The 12,680-nt window shown below is 33.8% G+C and overlaps 2 protein-coding genes across 5 annotated transcripts in view; both read right to left on the bottom strand.

Moving 5' to 3' along the window:
* Positions 1-6,791, bottom strand: part of LOC128874900 (uridine phosphorylase 1) — a 38,818-nt gene extending 32,027 nt beyond the window's left edge. The window contains exon 1 of the mRNA XM_054120051.1: positions 6,556-6,791. Within this exon, the coding sequence (XP_053976026.1) occupies positions 6,556-6,590 (35 nt within the window). The 5' untranslated portion in view covers positions 6,591-6,791. The remainder of the gene's footprint in view (positions 1-6,555) is intronic.
* Positions 6,792-9,987: 3,196 nt separating this feature from the next.
* Positions 9,988-12,680, bottom strand: part of LOC128875944 (guanine nucleotide-binding protein G(q) subunit alpha) — a 73,828-nt gene continuing 71,135 nt past the window's right edge. For 3 of the 4 annotated variants that reach the window (XM_054121990.1, XM_054121988.1, XM_054121986.1), the window contains one exon: positions 9,988-12,358. In XM_054121990.1, the coding sequence (XP_053977965.1) occupies positions 12,276-12,358 (83 nt within the window). In that variant the 3' untranslated portion in view covers positions 9,988-12,275. The remainder of the gene's footprint in view (positions 12,359-12,680) is intronic. The other variant, XR_008456913.1, reaches the window with a different exon arrangement.

Genomic DNA, 12,680 nt, shown 5'->3' with positions numbered 1-12,680 from the left:
TAGCATTCCATTAAAATATATTCTATTGTTAACACTTTATCTACCGGGATATTTAGAAACAGTCTTTAATTTAAAAAGAATTTTCTACAGTAGCATATGCCAATCTAGGCTGACAATAATTCCACCATACTGTTACTGGGTACATTGAAAGCCAAGTCTGTTACCAAGCACTGAACATTGTAAGTAGACAAGGCAAGTTTTTGCACATTGGTTTAGCTTTTTTAGCTAATTGGTTTTTCTTCCATCGATTATTGAAGATTAGATAATTTAACATGTCTCGTAGCACTTAATTTCTCGACTTCGCCAAATTCCTGAATCCTATCAGACTTGTTTTCATTATCGCCTCACATACGGAATGAATTTCTTTAGTTGCTTAATAAGATGTCACCCATTTCTGTAAATGGCCCGTCAGAAGCGATATCGTCCACTTTGAAAAAAAAGTGTTTTAACAATAAGTAAATTTATTGATTTCTCAAGGAAAAAATGATTGAGTGTGTGCCATCACAGCGCAAAGTGAGCAGTATTTCATGTTTTATTCTATATTGTTCTGTATTAGGCTACATTATTCTGTATTATCGTGTATTATTTAGTATTATACTAAATTATTTTATGTTATTCTGTATTATTCTCCATTAATCAAGTGAGCACTCTTGTCTCTAAGCACTCCGCCCAGAAAGCGATGTACAGGGTGTTTGTTTTAAGTGAGTACAGCAGGATATCTCGAAAGATGTTGTAGTTATTAAAAATCTGTTCCGACAAAAGTTGTTTGGTATGAGACGGGCTGCATCATGTACTAATAATTGTTTTCTTGTGGGTGGAGTAATAGAGGAGATCTGGCAATCAATCTAATTTTTTTGAATGGAATGCTATATTTTTTCCACAAGAATATGCTAGAGTATCGAATTCTTGTATAAAAAATATAGCGTTCCATTTAAAAAGATTAGATTGACCTCCGGATCTCCTCTGTTAATCCACCCAAAAGAAAACAATTATTACTACATAATATAGCCCATCATGCCAAACAACTTTTGTAGGATCAGATTTTTTCTAACTACAACATCTTCCGAGATATCCTGCTGTACTCACTTAAAACAAACACCCTATAGACTTTGCATGGTAATCAATTTCAATCACCTTTCAACTACAAAGTATTAATAATTAATAGTATAGCATAGTATATCTATATCAGTGTTATAGCTAATGGCATATGCATGTCGCTGTGACTGCGCCAATGGAGTGCAAAGGGCTAGTTTAGTTTGAAGGCACGCTCTCAAAGTAACTCAAATCGTCGCAGTCTCGACTCCCTCGAAAACTTACAAGCTTAAAGGCTCGTTGTTGACCACGAGAGACGATTTTCTAAACCAGGTCATTTCTCACCCTCTGGAAACACGACAGCTGATCCCGACATCGAGTCCTAGTTGTTATAGAAACTGAGGTATCAGAAATATCAGAGGGTAAGGGTGCGCGGTCGCAACACATTCACGATCAACAGTGCGAAACGAAATTTTAAATACAGTTGGTCGCTTCCGAATACGCTCGGAAAAACCACTATCTCCAGGTAGCGTAATTACTATACACGACTAGTCGAAGAAAGGTAACAAACGTGTATTGTATATTGCGGCTACTCGTAAGAAATGCCATTTATTTGAACTAAGTATATTAGTATACACCATTTAATATAATATATATACATTATTGGGTTGTCCGGAAAGGTCGAGCAAATTTTTAAGAAAAATTCAAAGGCATATTTAAATTTTGATATTGTATATTTATTGAATAACATAGATACCATTTTCTTTTTTTTTTTCTTAAGGGGAGATTTCACTGTGAACGCACAAAAAAAAGCATATTTTCAATAATTTTTTTCTCAGGAACTATTGCATAAAATTGAATGAATGTTTTTCTCCCTTAAAGGTATGATTAAGAAAAGTAAATAAAAATTTTTTTTCTGGTAAAAAATATTTCGTCATTTGTTTACAAAATAATATGCATGTGTGCAAACAAAAAAAGTTATCCGCTGGCGCAGGTGATCTTGGCTCTCCTGGTAATCTGAAACAGAAACTCGAAAAAGTTTATTAAACTATGTCGTCACACCTATGGTCCGAACCTCCAAGTAGTTATATTTTGATTTTTACTTACAATTTCACCTGATTTACGGTACAAAAAAAGTGTTTTTTTTTTCTCTCTTTCACAAGAAACGCTACCATTTTGTTTATTTCCGATGAAATAAATAAGTGGAGGTTCCGACCATAGGTGTGACGACATAGTTTAATAAACTTTTTCGATTTTCTGTTTCAGATTACCAGGAGAGCCAAAATCACCTGCGCCAGCGGATAACTTTTTTTGTTTGCACACATGCATATTATTTTGTAAACAAATGACGAAATATTTTTTACCAAAAAAAAAAATTTTTTATTTACTTTTCTTAATCATACCTTTAAGGGGGAAAAACATTCAATCAATTTTATGTAATAATTCCTGAGAAAAAAATTATTGAAAATATGCTTTTTTTGTGCGTATACAGTAAAATGCCCTCTTAATGTATTTATTGCCGCATCAGCTTGCAAGTCATTAGCGACCACTGTGAGTTACATGTTCAACATTTATATACATATGTGAGCCATAATATAATTAAAGTAAATACGGAATGACCTATGGTTAGAATGACTAATTCTTACACCTAACACTAATTATAAACACTGCATTAAACGTATATTTTAGAAGGTTGTGGTGTCTTGTTAATTCTTGTTTATATTTCTTTGGATGTTTTTGTTCTTTGTAAATAAGATATCATTTTTTATATGCATTTCTTGTCATTTAAGCTGGTCTTCAGGGTGGTTGGTTGGTTTTGTATTTCTCGTATAATATTATGCATTGGACATTCTTCTAGCGTATGTTTTACTATGAGTTTTTGATTACAGCTTGTACGGTATGGAGGTTCTTCTTTAATCATTAGATGGGTACCATTTTGTTCCACGACCTTTCTACCTTTTAAGGGATGTATACATCTTATTTGTTTTCAACCATTTCGATATATTCAGACCTGTACCTTATTTAACTAGAAACATTGCCGTCTACCGACGATCGTTATTTGTTATTTTTAAGTAGACAAATTGCTACACATGCACCAAGAAACGTTCTTTCGAATATCCTAAAACTTATTATCAGAAAATTTTCCTTTTATCCACAAAAAATTCACAAACTGCACTATTGAAGAAGGAATTTTGATCAAAGGAAATTACTATAAAGAGTAACGTACTTCAAGGAAAATTCTTTTTTTCGCATATTATTTTGGAGATTATTACATATTCGTTGAATTATTAAATAAATTAAACACAAAGATGACGAAATAATTCGTTGTACAAAATAGCTATTATTTCAAATGAATTGATATTAGTTTTATTTTCAAATAATTGTATTGAAAATATGAGTCAGAAATAAATTATTTCAAATAATTACATCAAATAGCCCCGATTAGTTTTTTTCTTTTTGATATTTCGCATATAACAAAGTACATAAAAATAAAAACAACTACTCTAAGATAATCCAAGAACGGTTATTTACGTAATAAATGACAAATACAAAACATTCTTAAACTTAATATAGAACTTTAAATAGAGCCTTATTTATTAACTTATTTATTAAAAGTGGCGGGTAGCCATAATAAAATATAAGATTCAAATCATTTTTTTGCAATACAATAATCACAATTGTAAGACTTATTTGGTGGATTTATATCCACATATACTTCGTGAGACCAGCCGTTACAAATATAGCACTGAATCCAATCGTCGTCAAAAAATTACGCCACGAACAACGCACTGAGTTTTATTTCGAGATTCAGGCGTAGTAGTTGTCTTCGCACGAGTTTTCACGTTTTTTATTGTCTTTAGTAACTTTTTAGCACCTTTTGAAGATTGAGAAGATTTGTGTGCTCACTGACTTTACTTGTTTAAATTGACCAATTTTCAGCTAGCAAAACATGTTTTACGAGAAATATTTCTAAAAAAAAGCTTCGTAATTGACTCCAGTAGTGCCACCTATGTTTTAGTACAATTTCCTTTCAGATCATTTTATTGATTGTGAGATACTAAACTTTTTTTCTATTAAACATATTTTTCTATCTCCGTTACTTTTTGAGAAATTTCATTAAATAGGTATTTCATTCGCACCTTCAAGGACAGTTTTCACCCCTTAAACATAAATAGCAGTCGACATAAAACAAATGCGTGTCTAATTTATTGCACGAACGATTAAGTAAAATCGAGTTTAGAATATTAAAATACGAGTAAAATAAAATTTTAATTTGTGCAATTGTATATACAAAAATACAAATTGCATAATGCATTCTAAATGAGTTACGCTATATATGTATAATTCATTCTTCCGTTTTGTTAAATGAAGACTGGAGACTTTCAAACGAGATACCACGGAAACTTTATAAGTAAAGGCATTCAACATTGCAAACAACGAACATACGTTATGTACTTTGTTTCCATTTCTAAATGTACCCTTCACAATGTTCGTTAAAATTACTCTGATCATATCATTCAGCAAATGGGGCCAAGAACTTTTTCCATTACGAACTTCCCACACCTGTGCACTTCCACGCGAACAACAAAATTATTTATTTAACTGTGAGAAAGAACATTGACAACATTCTCTCTACATCGTTCAATGCATTTCAAGTGAACGTAATATAAAACGTTGCTCGTCACGTAATTTATTTTCTCTGGTTGTTTCTGAAAATAATGATATTTTAAAAGAATTATGTTGTATTAAAAATTTACTGCGTGAAAAAATTGTTAGTAAAATGTATTAAATGAAACAAAGTGTACAATATGATGTTACAAGTGTTGAAAGATGAGTAATATGAAAATTTAATTTAATTTAAAAAATTAAAAGGATACAAACATTGTTATACGTTAAAAACGGAGCAGCTCTTTTTTTAACAAAAAAAAGAAAAAAAGAAGGTTGTATATCAAACTAAATTTAATATTTCTTCAAAATATAGTAACGAGTAAAACATTTACTCGTACATTTTTAAAATTGATGCATCTATTGTAGAATCTGTTGATGAATATTCATTGTGGTATTCTTTTATAATATTTGCCATTAGTATAGTTAATTCGAACAATTTGTTCAATTCTTCCTGTAACAGGTGTTCATTGTATGATTCGTCCTATGATCTCCAAACTTTTTTCTTTTGTGGTAGTAACGAATTATTTCATTTGCGATCATCGTGAAATAATGAGAAAACACACGTAACCCTATCAATTATCGATAACATTTCTTCGATTTCAAAATATTGAAGTAGCTGAAGATGACTGTATTTAATAATGAAAATCGCCACCTTATCTACGACAGCGCTATCGGAAACTATATTGAAATGGCTATCACCTTGCAATATTCGTATGTAATTTCTATATGTACATCAAATTCATATATCAAAATATTGTTAGTAATGTATTAGGTATAGAGATTAATTCTATGTCTTTACATTCAATTCTTTGTAACTATTGTTCAAGTAAAAATATTTACTCAGCGTTTTATTCCGTTAAATTGTACGTACTTGCTTTACTCGATTTTGTTTTTACGGGATTTACAAAATAACAAATTGCCAAGAATAGAAGCTATTAAAAAACAACATTTATACTGGGCACATGTTTGTACAGTTTTACTTTAATACCGTCGTTAAATCTAAAAGCGGGAATTCCTCCCTTCTTACGTACACAAAAAGCATTAATTTTAATCAGAGCAGTAAATCCTCAGCAGCAAAAAAGTGCATATTGCTTTGTTTGATCTACTTAAAAATTGTTAAAACAAACAATACGATACAAATTTTAATGATTTCACCACGTCGAACAAAATACTCCAGAAATAAGCGAAAAGAAAATGATAAAGTGTATCTTCGTGTACATATTCTTTTCATATACCGCATACAAAAGAATCGCATAAAACAGGACAGTGCAAAAACAAATTTGACTGCATCTGCTATTTCATAAATTTACTAATATTTCTTGTCCTTAATTTGTATTTTATTTTTATTTTACCTTGAAATAAATGATTCGAAATAACGGACTTTACACGATACTCCGAGGAATCGATCTTCCGCGTAAATCGGGGATAGGTGTAATTTACGTATCGAGCATAGACGACCCTGATTTTGTGAATGAAAACATGTACGCATTATAAATTGAATAGCACCGTGCTATATGCGCGTTCGTTAAATCAATGTTCGAAGAAGAATCATACGTTGATATCACATGCATTTACAATACACTTGTAGCTTCTATTCCGAATAACGGAAGTACCGTAGGAAGACTGACACGGCAGAAACGCGAAAGCATTCCAAACTTGAACGTTATCGTAAACTACCTGTCCTCGACGGTAAGGAATTAAACTTAGATACGGCCGCACGAGAATCATTGTCATCTCTTGAAACGAACAACGAGGGTAGCCAAGCCCTTTTTTGCAGACGCGACGGGGGATGAAAATCACGGGGTTGCAACTTAACCGAAGAAAATTTAAGGGAAAATTGACGAAAACACTCACTCGTCGATTTCCTCCTCCTCCAACAGAAGACTCATCTTTCCACTTGTGCGAGTTCACTGTGCGAAACGAAACGAATAGGGAAGCTTGACTCTCGCTCTAACGAAGGGGTGTAGTCCTTTCGATGATCCTCCGCAGGACTACAGTCGCAGAAACGATACCGCGACAGCCCACGTTGCGCGCGCGCGTTTTCTCCTCATCGCTCCAAATATCCTTTCCTCTTTGCGGTGACGACATTTTCGCCTTAATACAGCGGCGTACCGTTTGGAAATGCGCCGCTAGGCGGCCCATTTCCTCATTGGTCCGCATTTTAGTAAGCGCTCCGCAGTCGCCTATGGGTTCTTGCCAGGCGAATGGTGCTCGATTTGAATTCGATTCAATTTACGAATAAATATAATTCCTCTCGCTTTAACAAATTACACGATACTTTCGAGACGTTAGACTTACTTTCATCTTTCCACGGAATATTATTATTGCTAATCACTGAATTATACTAATCTGGTTTCGGTACCAGTGGCGCCATCGGTGGGAAGACGCTCAAGTTCGTAATGAAAGTAGTTCCCACCGTTCCTGTAAGATGATGTCGCTGATTCATTCTAATCAATTATTCTCAATTTTTCATAAAAAATGCATGATTAGTACGATTCTTTGCTCTATAACACTATAATACGTTATTTTAACATGTTATTTAAACACTTATCTGCATTTACACATGTATCCGGATCTACAGGGTGTTCCAAAAATGTTGCAACACCTTGAAAGGGGTGGTTCGGGAGGTGATTTGAAGCAACTTTTTCCTTAGAGAAAATGTTATCCAAGGCTTCGTTAAGGAGATATTAACGGAAAACACTGACCAATCAGAACGCGAGTATACCGATGGAGCGGTCGCGGTAGCGTATGAGCGCGGCCGCCTAGCGCGTAGCCTTCGCTACCACAGCCGCTCCAACAGTATACGCGCGCTCTGATTGGTCAGTGTTTTCCGTTAATATTTCCTCAATGGAGCCTCGAACAACATTTTCGCTAAGTAAAAAGTTGTTTCGAATCACCTCCCGAACCACCTCTTTCAAGGTGTTACAACATTTTTGGGACACCCTGTATAAGATTAGTCTGCGAATCAGGGCCGGTACAAAGCAGGTTCAGCGCGTTCGCCGGAACCCGACCCTGTATTTTTAGGGGGGCCCCGCAGTCTACGAAAATGTTAATTAACTTTTTACGGAATGATGATACCATTAACAGATGCAAGACATTTTTTTATTAGCGATGATTCAGTTTAAAGGAGTGACAAAAATCATCAAAGTATTATTATTTAATATTCATCTTACAAAAGATATGTAACAGTATTTGTAAATAAATAATTCCGCGTTGTAAAATTTAAGTGTAGGATTTGAATGCGAATTCAGGCCCTGCAAAATTGTTGAACCCGGCCCCGCAAAAGGTCACGCCGGCTCTGCTGCAAAAACCTATAATCACTACTTGCAATAAACGTAACGTAAACTTATTTTCCCTAAAAGTAACTTCGATTTAAATAAAATAATAAATGTGCAAAATAATAAAATGATAAGAGCATGTGTTATTATGTTAAATTTATCATTTTTATGAATAATTATTTAATGCAGAAATAATTATCGACGCTTTAGTTGGTAGCTTTATTATAATCAAGTATAAAAGGAACCAGATGATGGATATAAATATATTTTTGTTACATGACATAATAGGTTTAGTTAGTTTTAATATGAGCAACATATAAATAGTTCTTAAGCTGCGGGCGGAAGGATAAGAGAAAAAATCGAGTCCGATTCCGCAATTAATTAGTATAATAAGTAAGTAAGTATAACCGACTGATAATCAAAATAAGCGATCGTTAAATTACAGCGCTAAAGAAAAGATTCTATTTTATTTTTTGTTACTTCAATGTCTATAACTTTTATAACTTTTATTTATATTTTTATACAAAGCTACCTCAAGTACCTAACAAATAAGTTAAAATAAGCCAATATGGGTACATAAGGATAGAATTAAGAGAAATGATGTAGAAGTTTGTGATACAGTTTAAAGTGATAAACCAAATATCAAACTAATGGGTTAAGTGAAGTATAGAATGTGAAAGATAGCATTAAGAACAGTAAAAATTATGGTATAGAAAGGTATAATATGGAATATTGTACAGAAATTGTAAAGACAGACAGTGTAATCTGATTGTACAGTCACGCACTTAATTAAAATAAACGGTTGAAATGAAATAGTTAGTAGCGTTATCTAGTAGTAACAGTGGAAATTATATTCGCTACAAACTTGCACATTTTTCCACCGATGACGCCACTGCTATAATCTTTCAGCGTGGTAGTCGGCTACACTTACGCACTGCTCCACTGTCCGCCCACCGCGATACCAATCGCGTGTCCATTAACTTGCCTATACAGGGTGTCCGAAAAATGTTGTAACACCTTGAAAGAGGTGGTTCGGGAGGTGATTTGAAACAACTTTTTCCGTAACGAAAATGTTGTCCAAGGCTTCGTTGAGGAGATATTAACAGAAAACACTGACCAATCAGAGCGCGCGTATGACGATGGAGCAGCCCCGGTAGCGAAGGCTACGAGCTAAGCGGCCGCGTCAATGGCCTTCGATGCACGTTGAGTCACTTGTTCGCGTACAAACGCGGCCGCTTAGCTCGTAGCCTTCGCTACCGCGCCCGCTCCAACGGTATACGCGCGCTCTGATTGGTAAGTGTTTTCCGTTAATATCTCCTCAACCACCCCTTTCAAGGTGTTACAACATTTTTGGGACACCCTGTATACTCTTTCCATATGGAAATATATGATTGCAATGACTTTAATGAATAATAAAGGATAATTATTAACAATTATAGTCCTGCTCATTTCTCTAGAGTAATTATACATCCCATTCATTGTTTCGAAAGGCTGGTTTATTATTGTAATATCAAAATTCAAGTAGACGTATTCTAAAAGTTTTTATTCAGTGATGTCAATATTTATCTATACCGAGTTGTTCGAATAAAGAAACTTGCGTATTGTATACGAATGACAGAAATGAGTTTTTGCAACATTTTAAGAGTCCCTTTGATGGGTTCTTAAATGACCGTCAAAGATAAATAAAATCCTCATTTCACTATTATTGTACAACTAAATTACGCTTAACGTAAACGACTTTCTCATAATGTCATTGAACATCGATATCGAAGAATCTCGATAAAATTTGTGTACGATAATAAAGTATATTTTATTTCAAGTCAACGGATCAAAATATCTGTTGCAGATATTGCGTTTCATGTAATACATATAACCTTTGAGCAAATAACAGCCTGAAAATTTATGTGTCTCATCTTACGTAAGAGCTTTCTTTCGGAAAATCAAATATCAGACGTCGCATATCGATGTAGTAAACCTATGTAGATGTAATAATAAAAATTTCAAAATGTACCATCAAATGAAAATATATTTCTCCCATAAAATATAACAATTTTTACATAATGAAAACAAAATAAAAACTAAGATAAATTACTTTCACGTAATTCCTTTTACAAAATAAAATTAATCGTGCATTTTTTTTCCAAATCATATAAATAGGATTAAGGATTATTGCTGTATACAAGGATTATCATGTTCTGAGGTAAATATGTATACAAGGTGAATGTTGTACCATGCGTCAATACTACTGTCACAAACTGCGTTTATTTTTATCATTAATGTATATTATTTATTATAAATAAGTTAGAAACATTGATTTCATTTTGGGCTTGGTAGGTGTTTACATTTTATACACACAGAAAGAATACCCAACATATTATGCTTTCAGAAAAATGTATACTTTTGACAAAAAATGATTTACAAATGAACTATAGCCACAAATTTGCACATCACTCGTTCATTCTCAAATCAGGCAATAGAACGCCTGTTTGACTCAACCGATTTTTTATCTTTTATTAAAATGTTTCACGCATACTCCATATTAAGTTCATTCTCTCTAAGTTCGTTTTCACTCCCACCCTCTCTCTCTCACCCTCTTTCTCTCCCTCTCACCCGCACGATCATTTTTTCACGTTAGCATCGTTTTGCACTTGAAATACACATTTATTTCTCCTCCCGCGCTACCATCCGTTCATTTTAATCACACACTCTCACTGAAAACCAAGCAGTATTATTATTATTATTATTATTATTATTATTATTATTAATATTATTATTATTACTATTATTAATATTATTATTATTATTATTATTCAATATTATTTGTTATTATCTCTTAATATTATATTTTATCCAATGTATTTATATATATTTTTTTCTTTCATATAAACCCAGTGTTTCAACCAAAGTAGGTATGACATATGCTGCCCAGTGTGTGTGCAGTGTTAGCACTGTCAGAGTTAGACATTTGGACTCAAACACGTCAAAATGTCACACTCTGCTTTACCAATCTGATCATCACCGTGAAGTTTATCGTGCAAGTACTCTCTAGGTACACATAAAGCAGTTTCCATCACCTTCGTACAAATGTTCCTACGATAGAACAGCCGAAAGGTGGCAGAAACAGTAGTTAGTCGATCCATTAGAGAATACGAGCAATGGGCAGCGCGCTAGCTACCATGAGCGAGCGCAGGCAGTGAGCAGGTCATACATACATACACTGTAATGTGGATACAATGCGTGCTAGGGGCATGCGTTCTCGAACAATGTCCCTTGCTACGCAATGCTGTGCCAACAAGCGAGGGCTGGATGAAAGGAAAGCCATCGTTATGATTAAGATTCTTATGTCACTTATAAATCGTAAGATTATAGTTGTATGGCATGAGATCGCAGCCCTCACATTCTGTACACAGCCTATGGAGGAGAGAGATTTCAGAGTAATTTGGAAACCTCTCACCTCCTAATTACCTAAAGTCACATCGAACAGATGTCGTTTTCTAATAATTTCTTAATATTGAAGAGGGGTAAAATTTCCTTCTTGCTGGTTTTATCTTGCTCTCTTTGATGCTAACCTATGTTTTATTTCATATATTATATATAACAATATTTATATGATGAATTATGAATTTGAGTCACATGCAGAAAAAACTTTTACTCGCTTCTGGCACAGATAAAAAAAACACTTTGGCTTTTGCATCTAAGAAGGGACTGGAATAAAAACACCACACTAGTAAATGGCACTAGAATTGCTCTCACTTGTGTCACCGACTACTTGTGATTGAAAAGCATTTGTCCTTCTTCGCTTCGGTTTCTTGCTGAGATCTCTCGATTTGAGATATACACTTGGACAGACATTGTATGGCATGGCTGCACTCTATCTTATACGTTTATTTACGTGTTGCTTGTGGTATTGTTATATAAAAATCAGATGATTACGCAGTCAGCCAGGCATGATTGACTAAACTAATCTATAAAAAGGTAACAAATTCAACAAATAGAGTATGAAACTAAATCAATTTGTTGGTATTGACAGTGAAAAGGTTAGGAAAGAACGTATAACGCTCTGATTTAGGTCCATGTTCTCTCATCGCTGTTACCTCTGCCATAAATTTTACTAATCGATAGTTGGTACACTTGTAATGGAGCAGCGACGGTATGCTGATGGCACCACAAGTTATTGTTTATTTTTCTGCCTTTCTCTTATTCTTCCCATTTGTAGCTAAACAGAGTTCACACTGACACCTTGGTCAGGCTATAAGAAAAATTCTTGAGTCCATTCTGAGTTTTACGTATTGCCATCTAAACCAGATTGTATTCTTTTAAGTTAGATTGTAGAATGGTATCCTTCACCGCTGCAAATACAAATCTGATGTTTTCTGTATCTGTAAGAGAAAACAAAACGTAAACATGTACACAATGTATATATAGAACACGAAAGAATGCTTGAAAAAAAAAATCATTGCATATTTTGCAACAAATCTCCATTGATCTAGATACATAGGATTTCGTTTGAAAACTGTGTATATAAACATCAACCAATAATTATATCGTTAGTGAGTTGATAAAGCAGTCGAAGTAGTATATTTAATTAATATTTCACATTATAGAGTAGCGTGTAGAGTAGTGTAATAAAGTATAACGAAAGCACTTACCATTAATTTAAATATCCAAATAATCTGAAATCGAGACACATGCAACGTGCAA

The sequence above is a fragment of the Hylaeus volcanicus genome, chromosome 4 (genome assembly GCF_026283585.1).
Source record: "Hylaeus volcanicus isolate JK05 chromosome 4, UHH_iyHylVolc1.0_haploid, whole genome shotgun sequence".
Lineage (NCBI taxonomy): Eukaryota > Metazoa > Arthropoda > Insecta > Hymenoptera > Colletidae > Hylaeus > Hylaeus volcanicus.
Note: the sequence above shows the minus strand (reverse complement) of the source record. Positions and strands in the feature narration are given on the sequence as shown.